At 49.3% G+C, this 23627-nt stretch overlaps 6 protein-coding genes across 6 annotated transcripts; 1 reads left to right on the top strand and 5 right to left on the bottom strand.

The window, feature by feature from the left end:
* TbgDal_VIII7660 (RNA polymerase IIA largest subunit, (fragment)) lies at nt 1-2844 on the bottom strand (the record flags this gene model as incomplete). Its single annotated transcript, XM_011777797.1, has 1 exon — nt 1-2844. A coding segment is annotated over one exon (2844 nt), but the record flags the coding sequence as incomplete, so codon positions are not given.
* Nucleotides 2845-3847: 1003 nt separating this feature from the next.
* On the bottom strand, nt 3848-4888 carry TbgDal_VIII7650 (serine/threonine protein phosphatase PP1,putative; the record flags this gene model as incomplete). Its single annotated transcript, XM_011777796.1, has 1 exon — nt 3848-4888. One exon carries the CDS (start codon nt 4886-4888, stop codon nt 3848-3850), a length of 1041 nt encoding a protein of 346 aa, XP_011776098.1.
* Nucleotides 4889-6164: 1276 nt separating this feature from the next.
* Nucleotides 6165-7805, bottom strand: TbgDal_VIII7640 (acetoin dehydrogenase e3 component, putative; the record flags this gene model as incomplete). Its single annotated transcript, XM_011777795.1, has 1 exon — nt 6165-7805. One exon carries the CDS (start codon nt 7803-7805, stop codon nt 6165-6167), a length of 1641 nt encoding a protein of 546 aa, XP_011776097.1.
* Nucleotides 7806-8683: 878 nt separating this feature from the next.
* Nucleotides 8684-9697, bottom strand: TbgDal_VIII7630 (T. brucei spp.-specific protein; the record flags this gene model as incomplete). Its single annotated transcript, XM_011777794.1, has 1 exon — nt 8684-9697. The coding sequence occupies one exon, from the start codon at nt 9695-9697 to the stop codon at nt 8684-8686; it is 1014 nt and encodes a 337-aa protein (XP_011776096.1).
* Nucleotides 9698-12821: 3124 nt separating this feature from the next.
* TbgDal_VIII7620 (hypothetical protein, conserved) lies at nt 12822-15845 on the bottom strand (the record flags this gene model as incomplete). The annotated part of the gene is made up of 1 exon (XM_011777793.1): nt 12822-15845. One exon carries the CDS (start codon nt 15843-15845, stop codon nt 12822-12824), a length of 3024 nt encoding a protein of 1007 aa, XP_011776095.1.
* Nucleotides 15846-19935: 4090 nt separating this feature from the next.
* Nucleotides 19936-22182, top strand: TbgDal_VIII7610 (neuraminidase, putative; the record flags this gene model as incomplete). Its single annotated transcript, XM_011777792.1, has 1 exon — nt 19936-22182. The coding sequence occupies one exon, from the start codon at nt 19936-19938 to the stop codon at nt 22180-22182; it is 2247 nt and encodes a 748-aa protein (XP_011776094.1).
* Nucleotides 22183-23627: the final 1445 nt, after the last annotated feature.

Genomic DNA, 23627 nt, shown 5'->3' with positions numbered 1-23627 from the left:
GCGGTCCGCCGTAAGCTGTTCATATTCTTCCTGAAGTTTCCGAACATTTTGGGGATCAGCGCGTAGCATCTTCCTAACGTGGGGATCCATATAGTTACCACCAACCTTCCCACTGAAGGTGCCATCCACGTCGTACTCATATTTGTACGTGTCTTCCATCTCCTTATCGTCCCGAAAGGGAAGAGGGAACAGCTGCCCACCCTCTATACGGGCCCCGTCAAGACCGTCTTCGCCGTACATAAACTGAATTAGTTCATCGTTTGCATTTCGCACAGTACCGTCGTAGGCTGCGTGGACATCTTCTAGCGCCTTGATAAGCTTACGCTGCAGGTACCCTGTATCAGAGGTTTTCACCGCAGTATCGATCAAACCCTCACGACCAGCCATTGTGTGGAAAAAAAACTCGTGCGGTTTCAGACCCTCAACGTAACCACGGTTTGCCATGCCGCGTGACGTCTCACCATAATCGTCAAGCATAAAGTGTGGAAGCGTGCGCCTACGAAAACCGAATGGAATACGGCTTCCCGCGACGTTTTGTTGCCCAACAAAGACGGCAATTTGACATATGTTCAGATCTGTACCCTTACTGCCTGCTTCAATCATCACCTTGAAGCTGTTAGTGCGACGGACGTTGCTCAGTGCCTTCTTTGCTGCCTCTTCGCGGCACTTGTTCAGTGCGCTGTTGACATCTGCTTCGAATGACTGCAGAAGTGTCATACCAGCCTTGCGGTTCAGTGTACGGTTGTTGGCAGCCGCACCAATTTTTTCAACATTCCTCCGTGTTTTCACGAGGACATCATTCATCTGCCGCAAGGTGTCACTGTCAGCTACGGTGTCTTGAACCCCAACGCTGAAACCGAAGTTAAGTAAGAAAAACGTCGTCACGCGCTGCACGCCGTTGATGAAGCGTGCCACTTCATCAGATCCGTGCTCATTAAATATAACGTGAATGAGTGATCCCGGTGCAGCACCAACGATACTCTTAGTGATTGGTCCACATAACAACTGACCACGTCGTATCATCACTACGGAATCATTGTGAGGAAAGGGGGGCCGGTCCTGTGGTGTTGCTGGATGGTTAACCTCAGGAAGGATAAGCGAAAATACCTGCTTTCCGGTCCAGAGGGGTCGGGGTTTCAGAATGGCGGGAATGGGTAACTGCCAAAGATCCAGCCAAAGTGCCACGCTTTGCACAAAGTACTTATCGAGGAATGTGTCCTTGTCCGTCAACCGGTAACTACCCAGCAGACTGTCTTGCACAATACCCATGCACGGAGCAGACTTATTGGGCGAGACGAAGTTCTTTGGAACCATCATCATTTCAATCAGCTCTGCTTTCGTTAAGAGACTCTGCGGCACGTGCAAATTCATTTCGTCACCATCGAAGTCAGCATTGTATGGTGTGGTACAAGAGAGATTAAGCCGGAAAGTGTTATAGTTGAGAACCCGAACCCTGTGGCCCATCATACTCATGCGATGCAATGTCGGCTGCCGGTTGAACAAGACGACATCCCCATTAATCACATGCCTCTCCACAACGTCACCGATGTTTAGCGTCACCTTGGAGCGGTCACGCAAGAGCGCGAGTTTTGTTATGGTGCCATTCGGATGGTGTATGTAATTCGCCGACGGGTAGACCGTGCGCCGGGCAAACTCCGTCAGTCGCTTCTTATTTACTGTGTTCACTCGCTCGGGGAATGTAAGCGTCATCGCGACAGAAAAGGGTACACCTACTTCATCCACGTCAATGTTCGGATCGCCTGTGATGACGGTTCGAGCGGAGAAGTCCACCCGCTTCCCCATTAGATTTCCACGCAGTCTACCGTACTTCCCCTTCAAGCGCTCCGTTAATGACTTTAGCTTCTTTGTGTCATTCACCTTCGTTGGCTTATAGTATGTGGAAGCGTTATTGAAATATGTCGCCACATGTTCTTGCAATAACGCCCGGCTCCGGTCAATTGCTGCCTGCACGTCTGACTCCTTATCTCTGCGTAGTTGGTTGTTTCGTTTCACAATGGACATGATCTGATGCGTGAGTTCATCATCTGACCTGAGACCGCCGAAGGATATTGCGGGCCGCACCTGCGGGGGTGGAACTGGAAGCACAGTGAGCACAAGATCCCGTGGGTGGCAACGTTGAGGGTCGAAGCCCATCAAGCGGGCATCATCATCGGACACGCGGTCAAGTACCTGTCGCACCTTATCAGCGTGCCACTCGGCGTCTTGTTCCTCATGTACTGCCTTGATAACGAGTGTTGGGTAGATACCATAAAAGCGACTTACGCGGGGTTGAGACGCACCACAACCCCGTGTCGCGCCTGGCCCCATCCCTGATCCGCCATTGAAAGGGGCACTATCAAAGCCGTCAATCCCCATATCGTCTTCGGTGCTGGTGGAGACGCGGCACTTTGCCTCAGCCATCTTCGCAACTTGCCGAAGACGGTTGAGGCCTGTCATGTGCTGCAACTTCTTATGTACGTCCTGTTCGCGCGTGTTAAGGAGGAGAGCCCCGCACGTTTTGCAAACACACTTCAACACCAGCAGTACAAGATCGAAGACGCCAATATTAAAGACAGGCTCTGCGAGCTCGATGTATCCGAAGTGTCCAGGGCACTCTGGGTGCTTCCTATGACATGTCTCGCATGCGAATTCGAAGTCAGTGGTACCCATACGCAAATCATTGATGCCTCCCCGGACTGGTCGGCCGCGTTCATACGACTTGGCGTGCTCGACAAGGCACACGGCGTAACTTTTGATTTGCCTTTCCTTAAATATCTCGAACTGCACTTCATTCACCTTGTGCAACTCCATCTGGGAAACCGGTAGAGCCGCACCACCTGACATGTTTGCACTACTTTTTGCCCTCTCCGGTAATCTCTCAGCGCTTCCTATCAAAGCAAAAGAAAATGGAAGTTATGTGCTCGATTCCCCCTTGCGTTTTAACGTTTATTTTACTTACCCTTTCAACACTTTTTGGTTCCTACGCTCTCCACACTTCGCGTATGTGGTTTAACCTATGCAAGGGGAGGACTTGCTTCTACTGGAGGGTGCGAAAAAGCAATGACCAGGAGGATGGGGATAAAATTAAAGCAATAAACAGATAGTTAACCGGATGTATATCCTGACAGAAACCCGAAGGAACTCACAAGTCGGATCATCCTCGAAGGTTTATCAGCGCACAGCCATGCGATAAGATGCAAAGTTGCCGTTGTGAGTTAGGATCAGTGAGGAAGAGGTAGTACATAAAGGCGCAGCAGAGAAAAACAGTGGCGGGAAAGCAGTGTTTCACTTTTTCTGTCCAACACCTGGCCCAAAGTCCGCCCTTCGACTCCCTCCGAGCCACTCCTTATCGTCGGGGGAAGCCCATCTATAGAGGTGTGAAGAGGATGTGTTGGTTACACTCCACTATCAGCCGTTATCTGGCGCCTCTTTTACTCCGTTTCATGCACATTATGTAATTGTACTCTGTCACTTCGGTGTGTGTATAAAAGTTTAACATACGTTATACTGTGCAAATTCCCCCTCCCTTCCCTTTGAGTCCCCCTTCCAATCTCGCGCTAGCCACTCCTTTGGATTTCATCTGCGCGCGGGGCCGTGCTGCGTTGAGCCGCAAGGGATCCCCATGTACACGCGGAAGTAGAGCAGACACAAGCAGCGCCGTAACGAAGGAAAAAGGGTAGGCGGGTGCACGTGGAGGGGAGAGAGGCATTGTCCGTGCGCGACACCTCATCTTCGATTTATTCCTCGTTCCTTTGTACCCTCCAGGCATGCGCACTGACACATGCCCCACGATCCACTCCCTGAATCCAAGGGTCTCCCAACAACCGCATGAGTACCTTCCATAACGCTAAAAGAAGTACCTCAGCAGCGTACGTGTTGGTTCAATCTGTACAAAGCTACACATCAGATTTTCATCCACACACATAAATGCACCGGCGTTGTCAAACTCATCGCAGTAGTTCGGCGCAGAGAAAACTGTCACAAGCTGCCGTGCTGCGAAGAATTCATAACCCGCGTCCACCACCTGGTGCGCACGGCAAATAAGGTCGAGGTCAAACTTCTTATTGAAAGACTTCACGACACTCTCACTAAAGGTCCACGACACGCCGCGGTCATTCTCACTCCAGTTACTCTCCATATTCGTGCTGGGATCAGACCATAACAAATCGCATATCAGTCCACTATCGGGCACGTCCGTGGGGCGGAGAATGCGACGTATCTGATCGAGATCAGTGAGTTCGGGACTGAGCCCACCATGCATACAGAGGATACGTCCTTCAACCAATCCAGCCACTGGCATGCAGTTGAAAGTATCGGTGAACTGTTTCCACAAGCGGACACTATACCGCCTCTTGCACTCATCGAAGAAACCGTATATACGGTTGATGCTACTACACTCGTGGTTGCCACGTAGGAGGAAGAAGGTCTCAGGGAAGCTCAACTTATATGCGAGCAAGAGACAGATTGTTTCCAATGACTGGTCACCACGGTCTACGTAGTCCCCGAGAAAAATGTAATTTGCATCTGGAGGGAAGCCTCCCAAGTCGAAGAGTCGCAGGAGGTCGGTGTACTGTCCGTGCACATCCCCGCAAATTCTCACGGGGGCGGCAATTTCTACTAGCATCGGCTGCGACATGAACAGCGCCCGGGACTCCATCACTAACCACCGCACCTCAGCCTCCGTTAACCCCTCTGTCGTTGCCCGTCCGGTTCCATTGGTTTTAGGAGTGCTTTCTTGTGTCTGGGCGCTCTGGAACGCGGCAAGGCGTGAGATGCGAGTGTACGCCCGCTGGTTACTGTCTCCATTATCTCCTTGGGCAGTTCTTGTGGCGGCATTGTTGTGCGCTGGGTTGAGCAGAAGCTTCCTTATGATCTCACGACAATTCATTGAAACTTCAGTTGCTTAGCCACTACGTGAGTCGCTCACTAGAACTTCTGCTGTATGTGTTAACTCGCAACCTGTGATATTTGATTTGTCCAACTGATCACTAGATGACGTCCCGTCGTGGCCGATAGCCGTACAAAGCAACCGTTTGTCCAACGGGTCAACACGGCCACGAGGGACGGGCGGCTAAGTGGATTGGCCCGTATCCCTTTCTGCAGTTCTGTAATTCCTCCCCCCGCTTCTCCCCTCCGACTTTCTAATCTTCCCTTCTCTAACTCCACTTCAACCCCTGTTACCTGTTGTTAAACCTTTCTTATTTTTTCAGCTCCTTGGGCTTCTTCTTCAGTTTCTGCTCCTTTCCTAACGTTCCCTCCTTCGTCGCGGTTTTGCCTTGTGGGACCGCCTCGACTGCAGCACCCGCGGGAATACACCGAAGCACTCCGACAGAAACACTAGAAGCAATGTCGAAGCACTAATAATGAGGGACAAGGTTTGAGAGAAAGTGGATCGGCCGAACGAAAAAAAAAAAATTCAGTCAAGCTACAGCAATCAAAGTAGTTCCAACGGCTAAAGGACAGCGCGCCTGCCTACACGTTGGTTAAGATACGACATTCATTTGTGTGTATGTGTGTCCGATAAAACATCATGCATGAGGCCCTCGCCATAGTGAGTACTCAAACATCGGGGTAGTCCCTCCCCCCCACCCACACACACATTTGGACCGTTGCAACGTCCGCACGCAGACGTTTCAAAGTTATATCACGATGACGTGCTTTCTTTCCCGTTGCCGTTGGTAATGACTGCTTATCGCGCGGAGGATTTCGCCCTCCCCGCGCATTCCAGCCATGGCCATAACGGTATACAGAACACTGCACGGTATGAAACAAAGCAGAGAGGCGAAAGACAGGTAAGGTAGGGAGTCGATAGGTCTCTCACCTTCGAAGGAAGGAGACGATTGATTATGAACTCACTGATAAGAGGGGTGGTAAAAAAAGAAGAAAATGGATGAGGGTGAGGGAAGGGAAGTAATAATACGCTGTCCTGGATCTTATGCCCTCATGCGATCTGCTTTTGACCAGCGCAAAACAGTACTCTCACATATCCCTAAAACGTATACACATGACGGTGGAAGAGCTGTAACTGAACATCCAGCAGTCACGCCATCCGCAATTTGGGCCCTTTACGGGGCCGTAGGCTTGTGTGCTTCCACAAACATTTAGAGTCGCTCGATATCCTCGGTTGCTTTTCAGCTTTGCCTCACCACCGGCTGCTTTGCCACCTATTGCTTGCCACCGCCTTGAGCATTTCCCAGCGAACAATAGCCCCGACCTCGCTCACAGTCAGACGGAGTCCATGTATTGCAGACGAGACCGGGGAATGTACCGGGTTTTAACATGGATGTGCCCAATATGACGCGCAAGCACTCTAGAAATGCTTGTGAAACGGATGGGTACGCTGTGAGCATTTCACTCAGCTCGTATGCCGACTGTTTACGTTGAATCGCCGCGGTAGCGAACTCTACGATAGTACTTCCGCTCCATCCCACCACGTGAACGCCGAGAAGCGTCTTTTTACTGTCATTACTCGCGAGTATTTTTACAAACCCTTCGGTGTTGCTCGCAGCCACGTTGCGACTGCAGAGTTCAAACCCATACTTGGCCACTACATACGATACATTTTTTTCTCTGCACTGCTTTTCGTTTTTTCCCACGGAAGCTACGGCAGTGTCTAGGAATACAATTCTGGAATGGTCGGGGTGAAGCGGCTCCGTTATGTGTGGACTGTATATATGATCTACTGCCAACCGCCCCTTCGCTTCGCCCATACTAACTGACCTGTCACGACCTGTTGCGTCTCCCACGGCGTAAATGTGTTTTTGGTTTACACACCTGCCAAACTCGTCTAGCACAAGTACCCCGTCGCGCACTTCGCAGTTAGTATTACGTAGGCCCAGTCCGAAGTAATTCGGTCGGCGCCCAGTCACGATAAGGGCCCGCTCCACTTCGTACGTCTGAAGTTCATGTGTCTTGCGGTGCATGATGGTATAGCGAACTCCATTCCCCGAGGTGCCGTCATTTGGTGTCTCCTGGCCATCACTCTCACTTTTGGTCAGTGATTGTAAGCTGTACAGCAAGCAATCTTGGTGCACCTCTACGCCATGCTTTTCCATTCCCTTCTGTATCGTTGCTGCCACATCATCATCTTCCTTCGGCATTATGCGCTCCTTCTTGTCTAGTAGAAACACCTTGGTCTTACCAAGCCTGCCGTATGTCGTCGCGAATTCACTGCCAAGCGCGCCGCCACCCACCACTACCATGCTTTTTGGCAGCGGTAACGTCATAAGGTCATCGGAAGTCACCACGTTCTTGTGGTCCACGGGCACATGTGGCTGCGTGACAGGGGCAGAACCTGTGGCGATGATGAAATAATCAGCCGTCACCGTTCGGTACTCCTTTGCCTCGCGGCTACTGACCTCTAACTCATGAGGGCTAGCAAAAGCGGCGCGACCGTAGAGTAACGCCACGTTAGAGGCGCTGAGGGCAGATAGTACCTGCTTTTCCCGCGTCTCGCTCACCTCTTGCAGTGTCTGCAGCATGCGTTCATCGTCGAGCTCCATAAAATTTGAAATGGTAGTTCCATACACCCGTTCGGCGGAACTTCCCCTCGCGCGCCCCAAAAAATTTGACATTTCCCACAACGTTTTCGACTGAAGTGTGCCATTCCACAGATCGCAACCGCCAATACGCTTTGCTTCTACAAGACAGACCCGTTTGTTGTAGTCCACAGCTCGTAGGGCTGCTGCAATGCCAGCGGGACCGGCGCCGATGACACATACGTCGAAATGTGTTTTGCCGAGCGACTGCCAATGTACGAGGTGTGGTCGCTGGTGCGTGAAGGAGAAACGTGTGTGCCGTAACATGGTAATGATTCGTACCAAAGGTTGCGTGCCGCTTGCTGATTCGATTTGCCAACCAGCTCTACGTATAGCACCGCCCTCACTGCTGCCGTCCAAGTTAGATTTGGAGACTTTGAGGAGGGAGTGCTGTTTGTCAGCCCCCCTTTATTTTCTCTCTCTTTTTTAAAGAAAGCAACCCCTATTTCCTTCCTCCTTACCTTGTGTACTTTTTGCCAAAGTTTGACTCTAAGTTTTGGGTCGTGCCGCAGAAGGTGGGAGACAAGATGAAAGGGACAGAAGAAGGGGGGGTTTTGCGTTTGCAGGGGGGCGGGAGCAAGTGTTAGGAGGGGGTGTAATCGTCCAGTTTTTGTGCTCTTCGTGGTACTCAAGAGTGTTAAATTTTCATAAATGCATAGGCCACAAAGATTGTGCATGTGTATGTATATATACATACACATATCCTCACGGTGGTCCTCTCTTGCGGCTCAACCGATGGGTCACACGTGTGCAGCGTGCACTGCATGCCAGCACAAGGCAAACGAACGGGCAAAGTTGAAAAGAAAACAAAAATTAGACATCTGAAATAATGCTCTCATCGACAGTTAAATGAACAAATTCGTTCGCTTATTTACTTGTAAGGGAGCAATCACAAAAAAAAAAACAAGAAAATACGAGCGGATATGAAAGGGGGGGGGGAGAAAGAAGGGGAAACATACTATTTAGCCGCGTGGGGCAACGTGCATCCCCCACAACACGGTAGAACAACTAAGGCAGATGTACCACTGCGGAAAGATGAAATTGATGATGGGGGGGGGCATGGTGCGGCAAAACATAACAAGTCAATACAACTAAACCAGAGGGTAAAAAACAAAACAGGAACACCTTAAAAAAGTAAGTAGATATTACGGGTAGTAACCCACAGAGGCACCCCCTGCTTCCCCCGGTAGGGGGTCATTCCCCTGCTGGTGCATACGTCTGATCAACGCAGAGATGCGCTGTAGGTCATCTTCCATCTCCTCGTGACTACTAAGCATATCAACATCGTTTATGTTCGTTGACACGGGGAGAGACGGCCCCATTCGGGGGCTTCGCGAGGGGATATCTGATCCGTCGATGGTGTTTGTGTCGCTTGCGTTCGACTGCAGGTTGTGGGATAGCTCACGCGTCTCACAGCTGTTTTTCCGCAGGATGCTTGTGGGTGTAGCTTGCGGGTTGTGCACCGACGTCATGTCTTTCAGCCCTCGTTCTCTCAGGGAGACTTGGGTGCTAGAGCGCGCAGGTCCGTCGCTCGGGTAGTCTGATAAGCCGTTCGCTGTTTTATCCATTTCCAGGATGAACTCCGAGGACGGCGCTGTCTTTGTGCTGTTGGATTTATCGTCCCTGCCGTGTGTGATCCTGCGGCGTGAGGCACTTAGTCTGAGTTGACAGTCAGCACTGTCACGCGTCCGCTCCCTATCACCGATAGTTTCTGTACCCACTGCTTCTGCGGGATCGGGTACGGAGTTTGAGGTTCGCTGCACTCTCATCATCTCTTCACCCCCAGCAGGATGCGTAGATTGTGGAAGGTGGTCAGTGCAAGGGACTGCATTGAATTGCTGGCTACTTTCTGGGGCAGTGGCGCAATCGCCATTGTTAACGATGAGTGCCAACTTCTTCCTTTGCGTACGACTGTTATCATCCTGGTTTGCATCACAGTCACTTTCCTCATCGTCGGCGTCCACATCGTCCTCAGCTATTTTGCTTCCTCTCGCCGTCGATACTGCGGGCAGCCCATCTAGCAGACGCGGGCCATTTTCACCAACGCTGTTTCCAGCGGCTGCGATAGTGTTGTCAGTTTTACTACCGTTCTCTCCTCTGAAGACTCCCCCCTCATGGCCGTGGCTTTTCTCTCCGAGTCTTCCTACCCCGGAACCCATAGCCGTTTATGTGCTGGCAGTAGCGGCGGTTGGAACGCAGTTCTGTGACTCCGTTTATATAACAATGTGTGTTGGTCACACCAATTTAAAAATCCACTAGGATGAAGGTGGAGCGGAGGAGGCAGAAGTGGTACCGGCTCACTTTCAGATATTGTCCAGGGACCGCGAAAGATACCGTGTTACTAAGTACTTCTCTTCCCCTCACGCCGTTCTTCACCTAACGCAAATATCACTGATCATCGATAGGCATCCGCAAACACACCATGAAGAGTTAAGAAGTGGTGGGAAATGAGAGGTAAAAAAGCAGTAGAGGAAGGGTAATAACATCACAGGAACTCAGTGCAAAACGAAATGAACAGGAAGGAGATAAGGATATAACTAACCACGTGGTGTGATGGCAGTGGTTATGGACCCCCGGTGCCGCAGGCATTTCCACGTGTAAAGGGCCTTCGCGCTGAACACACCAACACAGTGCCAACACTGAGAATAACTGAAACTCGCATAAATAGATGAGGGTCCGAAGAAAACCAGCCGTGCCAAGAGATCAAGATCGCAACTCCTTTCCTCTTACCTGGAATCGCGGCATCGAAAGGTTTGCACGTTCCCGCATGGCGCTCAGCATTGAGCCATGTATCCCACTATTTTACCCCTGCAGCACTTTCTTTCCTAATCCATACACCAGTAGTAGTCCTACCCCTGCCTTGAGCCCCCTTTTTCCACGGGATGAGCACTAAGACAAAATGCAGCTTAATCAACCGTGGCGGCCGCTATAGCAGCGAATACGAACCCTTTCTCGTCACCCAGTTCTACTGCAGTAAAGTAATGAGGCGGATCAAAAACTCTGTAGCTACACTTGTAGAAGCAGCTGGAACGGCCACCGATTCCGCTCCTGCCGCACATGCGTCAACGCGTTTGCTTTCGACTCTTCTGACCCCGACACAAAATGATTGGATAAACTCTGACTTCCAAGTCTTTTTCCCCATCGTCTTCTCACAGGTGGTGTGATACGGTACAAACAGCAGTGGTTACGCCTCCAAATGCAACCAGTCATCTCCCCGGGATCATCACTACATCCATACCATGATTGTGCGTATTCACCGCCAAGTCGGCGCTAATGTGCAGCTGTGGACGTTCAAATGGCTCTGACTGAGACTACCGCTCCTCCGCACTCAGTTTGTGCGCTGTGGCTCGCTGCACCTTCCAGAGATTACAGTCACATGATGATTATATGGCCGGCACCGTCCTGCTCTATGTAAAAGGACGACTTGTCGAGCCCCTCAAACGAAAAGCCACCCGACAGTTCAGTCTCAAATAGCGCCAATAATGGGCTCCGCCATGCCATTCAACATCCCGCTAAATGGTGGACGAAACGATGAGCAACAAAGCTACACGTGTGCACTACCAAGAGATGTTCTTCCACCTCCGAACAAAAAACGCTGATGCGTAATGCGGTAGAGGCTCCCAAAACGCCGCCCTATGCTTCAACACTTTCCCTGACCCGTTGGTAGTCGGAAACGACTACTTGTGCTTTCTTCCCACAGCGATACGGAGTGACACATTCTGCTGATGGCGCGCTGGCACGCGTGCAGAGACCGACGGCAAGGAAACGGCGTTTCTGCGCGGCACAGTCAGTTTTTGCACTGCCTGAGGCTGTATTTGTGGCGCGTCGGAGTTTTTCATTTAAGGAGCCCTGTGGGGTTCTCCCTTTCCACAACAATACGGGGTAGTGGCCCCCGACGTCACAGCCAGGTTGCTGGCATCGCCAGGTGCCGTTCTGTGGTGAAATTTAGATTCCCCACGGAGTCAGGCCCCCGAAACCACTGGACTCTGGCTGCGCGATGACGCATTTGGAATTGTGCAAGGGGCTCAACTCATAATGGCTAATACCTGAGCATCTCCTTTATGCTACCTTTTCCGGAGGGCACCCCGCGCGGTACGCGCACACGGGCAATCCTGTTGAAGTCCATTGGTCAGTAATTTGAGCCATTCCGTGTTTGCCCATCCTCCAACGTAAATGACACGACTTTTCCGGGCATACAACTAAGTCCTTTTCATCGTTTGACACTTTCTGGTTTTGCCATTGTCAAACACTTCTCAAAGAACCCACACAACCAGAAACGAGGGTTTATATGAATGATGTCTACACGTTCATTTTACGCTGCCGAAGGTTTTGTCGGTGGGCGACTTGCCTGCGGCGTCCACCAGGGTAAAATGTGCCAACCTTCTGGACCAACACCCCTTGCTTTCCAAAAAGCAATCATAAACACAGGCACCCAGACAAAGCACCGCTTGGCGTGCTCGCTCGTGCACATTGAGTTTCACTGCTAATTTACACATCCCGCCCCCTGACCATGTAGGGGAGCTGTAGGACGAAAAGGCAGAGCTGAAGAAGAAGATGATGGTGCTTGCTGTGATCCTGCTTTGATTTTAACTCTGATGGCAACGATGAAAGGAGGTTGAAGTGAAGAAGAGAAGCTTAGCGTCGAGAGGAAAACACAATCAATTGGCCACAAAGCTGACAGTAGACCGACAATATTGAATTGATTAAATTTGTACACACTCTTGCCAATTCTTCCACTTTCGTTGTTAGGCACGATGTTCAACTTATTGCAAGCGCTTCGACTTGTCACTATCAACCACGAAGTACCCTACCATCGTTAATGATAGCGGGCGAGCGAAGGTAACAAGGGGAAAGTATGAGAGGTAATGATAGATGAACGGCCATAGCAGTTATTGACTCTCCACACCTCGAGCCACGGTTCTGCATCGCACTGGGTTTTCATATCGTTGAGGGGAATGAAATCGGTTAGATCAATCAGAGAGCCACCCAAGTCACTCCAACAGGAAAAAGCCGAGGGAAAATGGGTGTTCCAGTATTGCTGTAGAAGATATGCCGCTGCCGTTTGATGAGTCCACACTATTAACGCCATCCTTGCCCGAAGCTAACGCAGAACGGAAAGCTGACTTAATGTGGGCAGCAAGTCACAACCTGGCGCATGGAGCATGACTGAGGTAGGAGCGCTACAAACAACAACAACAACACTACCGACATTGTGCACACATACTTTTCCCACAATACCCGAGCAACATAAAGAATGTGCACAAGGCATCCTTTTCGTGCACATCAACGCTCAGTGTCGCTCATGCAGTAGTCTACGCCCTTGGGATAAGGTAGCACCTCACTTAGTGCACGATGTGGGAAGTGGAGGGACCAAAACCCGAGTGCCTTTTCCCAACCGAACAGGGAACAATAAAGGGAACAGTTATCCGGTCCCACCGGCCCCTTCATCGCTGTATCTCGTTGTTGCTCCATCAGGATATATTGCGTAGCGAGTAGGGCAGCGCCCCATTGGCCACCGGAATAAGCGCACGTGCGGTACACAAGTTTCAATGTTCCAGGTGCCATAGTGCACGTTCCGCACCACTCGCACTGCAAAGCAAGCAACTCAAGGGAAGACCGCCACAGCACACTGTCCTCCACACCGCAGGTGGTAGGCTTCCCCTGCATTATTGTTCCTCTACCTCCCATGTGGGGTGTCGGTTGAGGGGAACCGAGTTGTAAAAGCTCATCGGTATATCGGATACGCCGGTGGTGTTCTGTCCCCCGGCATAACAGCTTCTGCAACCCGTGGAACATGACGGCAAGAGACAATACGTCGCTATCACGACAATTTCCCCTTTGTTTCTTCACCTCTTTCGAAAGAAGCTCAATAACACTCTGCACAAGTTTCAACCCTATTCGCACACGCAGCTCCACGTTATGTACTGTGTTGAATGCACCAGCTGCACGTGGAAGAAGGCGATCCATTTGATTAGGAAGCAACATATGCGCAGGAACACGCCCTCCGCAAAATGTCATGACAGCGCTAACAAGTTCGAAACACGCATTCTCTTTACATTTGTCGGACTCATCAATCAGCGCTTTAAGAATATTCAGCAAGGTTTCGTACATGACACTGTAAACCGTATTACGTAGGTCCTCCTTCTGCAGAAGGTGCGGTTGATCATGACACAGGACTGTCCCTTGTTTTTTGTCCAATAACCGCACTGCAGACATTGAGTACTTGAAGTAAAAAAACGAAAGCAGCCACGCATTTCGTAGTGAGCAACGTTGCAGCATCTGAAGAACACTGCAATGCACAGAGGCAGGTAAAGAAGCGAGAGGATTGGTGGAAGAGGATCGTTGATATACCACCGCCTCGATAACAGAGAGCGCCCGCATCCAATTCGTTGTTGTCTGTATATAATGATAAATAACCTTGTTGTCAACCTTTAGTCCTGTCCCTCCCTTAGTTTTGCCGCCCGCCGTCAACATTGTCAGCGGTATGCATTCGAGCATCTTTGCGGACAGAGACAGCGATTGCCTGTGCGAAACTGAATCCAGCAAACTTATCGCACGGGCTCTTTGCCCTTGTGCATAGAGAATTTCCGCGACGTGATTCACCATTAGAGCTGCACTGAGCGAATCGGAAGTGGCTTCCATTGCTTTTGTGTTTGAATGTTCGCCCAGCCTCAGAGCAATAGTAAGCAGACGGATAGCTACAGTCCATGGCATGGAGTGACGGAGAAGTAGAGACATCATACGGGCGTTGGGGAGACGTTTTTGCCCCGTTCTTGGTACTTTGTCATCTTCGAGAAGATATCGCGGATAGTTGTACGACAAAAGCCGGAGACAAAACAACCAATGAGGGACCACGGTATATACTCGCATAGGTACTGAAGCATTCGAGAACGTTTTAAAGTTGTAATGTTTTGAAAAAACACACTCAACCTCAGCATCATTTAGTAGTAGTGAATCCGCTGAGCGTTTGCAGATTTCTTGAATACGGCTCACGATCCCCTGAATATTAGTCACGTTACTAGCGTGAAGAATATTCAATCGACACTGCCCAACTTCTCTCTTTGTCAATTGCCCTGTTTCCACAGCCTCAGCAAATATAGCTATGGCATCCAGCCACTTTTGGTGATGGTTAAGACCGCGCACAAGTTTAAAGGAGTCCAACTGACCAGCAGCGCGAGCACGACACAGCATATCAGCCCTTTCCCTTTCTGAATGTAACGCCTGAACCGCTGACAAGAAATTGCCATCCCACTGAAATAATACTCCACTTCCATTCATACTGTATGCCTGATCAAACATTAACTTGGCTACGTAAGGCTGATGACATAACCGACATACAACGTCCAGAGCCATAGAGAACATTGTACCCCACTCACTTCGCCTTTTCGAGGTTGTTCCCCGCGACATCATTTGCTGTGAGGAATATGTAACCACTTCTGGATATTTTTTTGCTGGGGCACGCTCCCGAGCGTCCTTAAGAATTTTAAGACTGATACTGAAAATGTTACACACCGGTTCCCACCGTCCAACCTCACCAAGACGTTGTATCAAATGACCTGTGCAAATATAACTTGGCATCTCGCGCTGATACAGCATATGACGATAAAACTGTAAGGATTCTTTCCACCGACCAATACTTAAAAGCGACGTTAGTGCCACATGTCGCATCCAGCGGAGTGCTTGGTGGCTGACATCACTACAGCAACTTTTGCCCTTATCATCTTCTTTTACGTCATGAACTTCACCTAATACCGCTGAATTTCGTGTTGTAGTCTCGTACAGAGTTAACACATCTACCCACGCATGCTTGGTATAGGAAAGACATCGCATTAGCTGAGAACTTGCAGCCATTGACATATGTCTTGGGAACAATGCTGATGTGCCCAGAGGGGATTCTTTTAACAGTTTTTGCTGAGGTAGTTCACGCCAACGAGCAAGAAGACTCAAGGATGTCCACCAGTCTTCAGTAGGGAAACGACAATGGTTCAGGAGGTAAGTTATTGCCTTTTCTTCGGCATCACTACTGTATCCTTTGCGCCCGGGCACTAATGGGACTCGCTTCATCTCTTTGCGCGCCGCATGGTGTTCCTCAGCGTTAAGCACAGGTAGTGTTAAACATAACCTTGATAGTTCAGCGGCATCTAATGCGCTCGTTCCCCCACATCTTGCAGTGCCATGGTGACGATTGGCGTGGCTCCGCTTCACCTTCGGATAAGGACCAGGGAAAGCTGTAGTTGCAACATCTCGGTCACCTTGACTTTTTTCAGGTGGAGAGGTGAAACACCGCGCGGGACGGCACAGAAGCATCTGTCCGGGTACATAATACCCAGCCAGTTCTGGGGGTCTGCGTACACGCCACAGTAAACGAGGGTGCGTGGCTGATGATATCTCTCTGACCGCTATTTTAAGATTTAGTAGCACACGTGAAAAAATGTGGAGTAAGGAGAGAAAGACAGTTAAAAAAATATGTAGACAATAATAGTAGGTAATACCGAAAACAACACAAAATTTCCCTAGTAATATGGATATTAACAGGTCTCCCAAAACAACAACACCAAATGATAAAAATCAATCAAAGCCTCTGAAAAGCACTTAGTTACTTTTGCACGAATGCCCTCCCCATGACGGGCGACGAACGAAAGTAAGCGTTTTAAATATCCCCTGTGACAGCACTGGTGGAAACGACAATCAACGGACCGACTTTTGGAAACGGTCACCATTCCACAGACCCAAACAAGCGTATATTTCATTATCGAGAGATGTCGGAAAGTCTCCGAATAAATACTTATTTATCGAGCAAGCATAAGACAGTTGCTTCCGCAAAAAGAACACGTAAGTGACAAGACCCCTCCCTAACCCCAATAATGCCCAAACAAGTGGATGCACGTACATGATTCTCCAGCACATTTCACGATACCAAGGTAAAATTAGTTAGCTTCAACGACAAAGTTGTAATTACCAGCCACAAGTGGGACATGTGGCGTGAGAGGTAGCTAAAAGAAAAATGTATAGCTTAACGCAAAACCCCCTTTTTTCTTTTTGCTATCTTAACACTCGCAGTTAGTTGATAAAAAATCACTTGTCTAAAGAGATCTAGATCTTACTAATCAGATTCGCCAGTGACCACAGTACGGAATTACCTATTTATAACCGAAGCAAAAAAAAAAAGAACATAACGGTCGGTGCCAGAATAACCATTAAGTCCAGGAAGGAGTACAGTTCGAAAGAAGTTTTTCCAAGCAAAGTCTGCTATAGAACAGGAAGCGAAACCCCCCACTAAGGCTTTGATGCGGTGTTCGCATGCGCAAAACCCAGCATAAGCAACATAACTGCGTAAGCAATATACCTCAAGGATCGCAGCCACGATTACAAGACACTTCATTACAGTGTCTCTGGCACATAGGTTTCAAAAGTGTTGGCCAAAGAAGCGCGTCTGTTGATAAGAACGATGCCAGCGGTATTTCATAAATGACTAGAACCCTTAAATAGGGGGAGGAAACTGTGCACTGTGACGCTGGTGCTGCTGCGGACAACCCGATTGTGGCACCAAATGTTCATATCAAGCCTTACCCACAAGACGACCCCAGCTTTGAACGATAGGAGTGGTAAAACGGAAGAAGGTTCCCAACACCCAACGCTACCCCAAATATCAAATCACCCGACGTTACAAAAACCGTGTTTTATCATACGGACAGGTTCCGAAGAAGTCATGTCATCCCCAGACACCAGGTAAGATAAATTAGTACACCATTCAACTGCAAACGGTAGAGCCATCCCCGAGTCCACATTATATCTCACAGCGCATGCCGTTAGCTAATTAAAAACATTCGATCTGCTGCAACGACAGGCCCAGCGATGGTTGGCAAAAATCTTGCAGCTTCCAGCGAGAGTGGAGCTGACACTGGATCGGCCATTATCAACTAAACTTGGACAACATTCCACCCCAAAATAAGATGCGGCCCATTTGACACCCCTTTTGGTTGCTTGAGCTGTATGATCACCCCGCTGGTGAAACCATGTGTGGCGTGCAAAGCGCGCAGCCCTAGTAGTCATCATCGCTTGCATGAACCGCACCAGCCGTTGCAGCCCCTCCGTACTTTGTGTCTAGCCGTTTGTTGAGCCCCGCACCGGCTGTGCGTTACCGCCCAGTCATGACGCGAACCGTGCCGAGGTGGAAACGGTAGGTTTGGGTTTGCCTCATGATGCCTTTGCTGAGGTTAAAGTCCTTCGGGGCATATATATATATATATATATTTCCCCATATGGTGGCACGGTGGGTGAAAACTCTCAACGTTATATATGCAAGTACGGGGGTGGAATCGAAGGGTTTCCACGGATACTTCTCACGCTCTGCATCTCCTCGAGGTTGACGTTCCCAGCGACGCGTTCTTTGTGGTTGGCTCCCTGTCGCATAGCGTCATCAGCGCGCTCCAGTGCCGCGAAGCTTACATGGGCGCTTCGCGCTCACCTCCGCCGTCTGTGGAGATGATCTAGCGTTTGTTTCGCTCTCTTTCTCAGCCCCTGGGCACCCAACGCGGTGGCGGCAACCCCCAGGTTCCGTTCTCAACCTTGATGCCGTCGAGACGTTGCAATTACTCCTTTTCTGCGGTGTGTGTGCGTGTGTGTTTGGGGGGGGGGGGAAAGGGAGGGAATGGGCATTTAACCGTCATTAGCCGAGGTGCTGGCTTTTGGTGTTGCCTGGACGCGGAATCGTGTCCTCGAAGTGAGGGTTTGGGGTGTTGGGGCTTTAGATGTGGGCGTGCGCGTTTACGAATGAGGGATGGCCTTGGGTGGGGGAGAAGGAGAGGGAGAAGGAGAGAGGGAGAGGGAGACCCTGGGGGGAATAGATGCGGTGAAGCACACGTAGGAGTGACGAGCAGTTCTTCCAGGGGGGGGGGGGGAAACGGTGTGAAAGTAAGGTACAATACATGTTTGTAACAAAGTTACTTCATGGTGGAGACATCACGCCCTTGTGAAGGCAGCGGAGAGCTTTTAGGAGAACATTCGATATATGTTGGAGATACCCGAGTTCTGCGGTGGTAGGACCGTAATTGGTACGGCTTCATCTGCCGTATCAAACCCAAGCAACACATCGGACGTCTTGGTGTTACTAAGAATGACTTGCTCCTCCCACTCTGTGGTCTCAGTTGGCGCACAGGCGGGACCAATGTAACCCGCTACACTAAGGTGCGATTTCCCCCCTCCGGATGGCCGTTGTCGTGCGATGTGGATACGGCATCAGCCCGAGGCACGTAACACACTTTTGGATATGGGAGAGGTGCTTTCAAACATTTGCGGTGCCGCATATGCTGTTGCTGTGCGTCGCAAAGCGCTTCTCTGAGGTAGGTGTGGAACTCCGGGACGTCCCAAGTGGTGAATCTAGCACTAGCAATGTCTCAAAGGAGTTGGCTCTGTTTTTCTAGCAAGTATTGGGGTATGGGCTGATATAGTGACATATCAGTTCATGCCCTGCTGATGCAATGGAATGCTTATCGAGGGTCGTGCAAACTGCCATGAAAGAAATGTGGTAAACGTGTTACCTATGGAATAAACTCGGTTACAAGGTTCAATTTAGAGGGGAAATTATGTGGTACTGTATCAGCAGCGGAATATGGCGAGGATTTCCCTTAATCTTTCCTGAAAATTATCGTTGGTTAGCACGATCGCTTCTTCAAAATATGGATTGCATCCATATTATCAAAGGGTCCTCAATTTTCGAAGCACAAACCCACTGGAATGGTGAAAATCTGTTACCAACCATCCACTTCCGTCACATCTAGTGTCAGTCAAGACCGGAACCCCAATGAAAATGTAGTTTCCTTCACTTCTTCATCATGGTACAAAAAAAGAAAATGGCACCCGAAACATTAGCGTAGAAAAGCCAAAACTCTTAATCCCGCTGGAAGGAACCTACTCCGATTAATACCGGTCAGCTTCACTTGCGTAAAGGAGATGGACGACGTAAAGACGCCCGGTACATCACTCACCACGGCTCAAGGAGTTGAAGATATGCTTTAGTGAGGTATCCTATGTATGGCAAAACACATATTAGGTAAAAAGTACCTGCTGAGGAGTTAGAAAATTTCAGTGGGACACGGCCTGTTTTAGAATCCGCTCAAACTACTTTGGTCTTATATACTATCTCCTTGTTCATTTGCTCACGTTTCCTTTGTTTTGCTTTTTGCTTCATTGAGTCATTTTATCTCTGTGCGCACTTGTTGAACACTTATTGATTTCTGTGTTTTGTTTTGGCTATTAATTCTTCATTAGGAAGGTAGACGCACAGTTGTTATCTTTGTCCTGAATCAACAATACGTGGTGCGAGGATTTTGGCGTTGTGTTGGTAACCACGGACTTCAGCCTCCATTATTTTTACACACATACATACTTTTGATCAATGGCATCCTACATGTTGTTGCTAGTTGCCATTGTTTGGCACTGCTGTAGTGTACTGGTTGTCGATGCAAAAGAAGGTACTACCCGTGAGATGTTTTTAGGGGGTGGGTTGTGGGTAGTTAACGAGGGATGCTTAAGTGTGGGGAAGGACCCTAAAAGCACTTATCGGGGAAGTAGACGCTGCATACTGGAACCCAAAGATACTAGTCCTAACATAAGGAAGGAAGGGATGAAGGACGTTCATTCGTTCCGCATACCCTCACTCATTGAGGTTGACGGCGTAATAATTGGTATAGCGGATTGTCGATACACATCGTCTGAGGACTTCGCATTTATTGACACGGTTGCGCGATACAGTGCGGATGGTGGTCGTACGTGGAAGACCGAGATTATTTTTGAGAACGCCCGCGTAAATAAGGACCACTCCCGCGTCGTGGACCCCACAGTTGTTGTAAAGAACAACACGGTATTTGTTCTGGTAGGAAGGTACAACAACTCCAAAACGTGGTGGACGGGACAAGCTAACGGCGATGACTGGGATATACTGATGTACAAGGGCACTGTTCAGAAGACAGTGGATGAGAGCGGCAATGCGAGTGCAACCATTGTATGGAAGGATCCCCAGTACCTGAAATCGTTGTTAGGCACCGTTGGGAAAATAAACGGCCGTTCACCCATTCAGTACCTTGGTGGTGTGGGTAACGGTATCGTGACGCCGAATGGTACGGTTGTATTCCCCGTGCAGATCCTAGATGCCGAAAATTATCTCACTGCAATGATATTATATTCTGATGATGACGGGAAGACGTGGGAGTTTAGCAAGGGTGCAACTCCTATTGGCACAACTGAGTCCTCCATTGTGTGGTGGGGCGAGAGGCTTCTGCTCAATGGGAGGACAGACAAGGTTGGAAGATACGTTGATGCCGGGTACCGCAAGGTGTTCGAATCTAGTGACATGGGGGCAACTTGGGTTGAATCACTAGGAACCATTTCTCGCGTTATTGGTAACTCACCGGAACGTAACCAACCAGGCAGCTCGGGTAGTTCGATCAAAGTAACCTTTGACGATGTGCCTGTGATGCTTGTCACCCAGCCAAAGAATATTCATGGGAAGTGGATACGTGATCGGCTGCAACTGTGGTTGACTGATGGTAACCGTGTGTTCTTCGTTGGACAGATTTCTGTGGGTGATGACAGCAGTCCATATAGCTCTCTGTTGTACACAAAGACTGGGGAGTTACACTGCCTGCATGAAGAGAGCATTGTTGGTGTTGTCAGCCTACACCTTGTACACCTCGTTGATGAACTGGAGCTTGTCCGGTCGACCGTAAGGCTGTGGAAAGCACAAGACAGACTGCTGGCTGGTACGTGTTCTTCAGATGTCACCGATGAAACCACCTGCACTGGGATCCCCACTGCCGGTCTCGTTGGCTTGCTTGCTGGGCCCGCAGTCGGAACTGTGTGGTCTGACGCTTACCAGTGCGTGAACGCTAGTGTGGGTGGTGCTGCCGTTATTGATGATGGATTGCAGCTAAGTGGCAAGAATGACAGCAGTGTGTCATGGCCCGTGAGCGAGCAGGGGCAGGACCAACGTTATCACTTTGCTAATACTCACTTTACGCTTGTGGTGACAGTGCAACTTGCGGAAATCACGCAGAATGAGACGTCGTTGGTGGGGTTTGTGACGCATGATGGACAGACCAGCAAGTACATTACGCTATCCCTTGTGAAGGATGTTTGCCGGCATGGCGCTGGTCAGGTTTCGGGTGCGGTAGAAGACGAGCAGTCTCCCGGTACGAATGGGATCCACCAGGTTGCGCTCACGTTGAGTGCTGGGAAGGTTTTCGCTCATCTTGATGGAAAGCACCTGCCTGATATGGACACCATAGTTACAGGTGCTGGTAAACTGCTTAACATCTCCCGCTTCTTCGTTGGTCATCCTGGCGTAGAGGATGTGGCAGCAGGTGATGGTGTAGTTGTGAAGAACGTGCTGCTGTATAATCGGCAACTGAGCGGGAGTGAGCTGCGGTCTCTTTATCTTAATAACAATGTGATCGCGGTATCTCAACTGTCACCGGAGGGGAGATCACCCTCTCTGCTTAAAGATATTGCTGAGGGTATTGGAAACGAGATGAATGAAAACTGCGCGTCATTGAAACTCGTTGTTATCTCCGATGGGGGCGTGCGGGTGCATCGGTTACTTTACCTGTTGATGGGTCTTGGACTGCTCCAGTTACTGTCAGCATAGGTTATATATTTTTTAAATTTCACTAATTGTCGTAGAGTAATGGGCAAACATATAAACATTTATTTACTTATTTTTTTGAGTGTGAGCGATCATTAGCGAGCTATATTATTTTATTATTTAACATGCAATATCATCATGGCTATACATGTATTTGCCGTTTTTGAAATTCACACCGTTGAAGTGGATGTCATGTCACGTCATATGATGTCCAGGGATGTATTTTTTCTGTTAGTGATCTAAAGGAAGTATGAAACAAGTGGTTTTTGTGTCTGTACCATCTTCGTTTGATTCATTTAGATCTCAAGTGGTTAATCTTGTTTGCATGTTGTAACGATACGTGTCCGCTACAGCTGCTTGTTGGGGTGATTGTGTGCCCCGATTTTCGTTTAAAAGGAGTATATCCTCCGTTGTGTCATCGACGTTGGCGCCGTGTTAATATGAGGGTAACTGCTGCGAGGTCTGTTTCGTGCTCGATTGTCTTTTGTGCTTTTTCTATCTTAGTGCGGTACTTTCTTCTCTTCTGTATCATTTTGTATTCTTTTAGGGAGGTCATCCACATGGTTTAAACAAATTTGTGTTGGTTATTGGAATGTAGGCAGTCCACTTCCGGATTCCCTCGAGGAGGGTCTGGTGGACATGGTAGCTTATTTAAGTAGATGCGAAGCGCAGCAAGATGTTTTTTCCCCTTTGAGAAAGCAGAGCGGCCACCCCGTTAGATTTTATAGGGGTTTGATTGACGCCCACGACGTCGCCAAAAAACGCAGTGAGCGGAACGGTTGCTTGTGGAATGCTTGGAAATCAAAATGCGGACAGTAGAGCAGCTGATGCAGGAGGAAACAAGATGCTGTGCTATTCTGTCGGCTGCCCCCTAACCGGAAAGCAAGTTCCTGGTTCCAATTCCTCGACCTGTGCGAGTAGTGACGGGGCTGGAGCGCGGCCCTGTTGGCCAACAAAGGTCCCAATCGTTGGCACCACCCATTTACTATTCATTACCTTCGATGATACTCCTTCTTTAAAACCACAAGGGTATCGTTCAATGTACTTCTTTTCAGCCAACATGCGCAACTTGTAATATTTCCACATTTATACATCCCCCAACTTCTATAAACATACCAGCTTCATATGTTTATTTCCCTAAAGTGCATAGCAGCGTCGTTGACAGGGTCGCACGCAGTCGCACCGAATTCCTGTGCCTACAAGAAACTGCCCATGCACAAGCGCAGGGCCTTTCCCCCACTTCGCTTGTGGGAGATAATGTGGGAAAATCGGATAGAGGAAGGGGGTTCGTTGGGTTGGGTTATTGGAGCGTGAGAGAGTTATTTGTCTAGGAAAGAAAGTTATTATTAAATTTAATGCTCAGTAAGGTTGGAAAGAATGTAGCAGTGGTACGCACGGTACGTTTAAACATCACATAATGGAATAAGTATATATATATATATTAAACT

Source organism: Trypanosoma brucei, chromosome 8, assembly GCF_000210295.1.
Source record: "Trypanosoma brucei gambiense DAL972 chromosome 8, complete sequence".
Classification (NCBI taxonomy): domain Eukaryota; phylum Euglenozoa; class Kinetoplastea; order Trypanosomatida; family Trypanosomatidae; genus Trypanosoma; species Trypanosoma brucei.
This window is presented reverse-complemented; position numbering and strand designations above follow the sequence as displayed.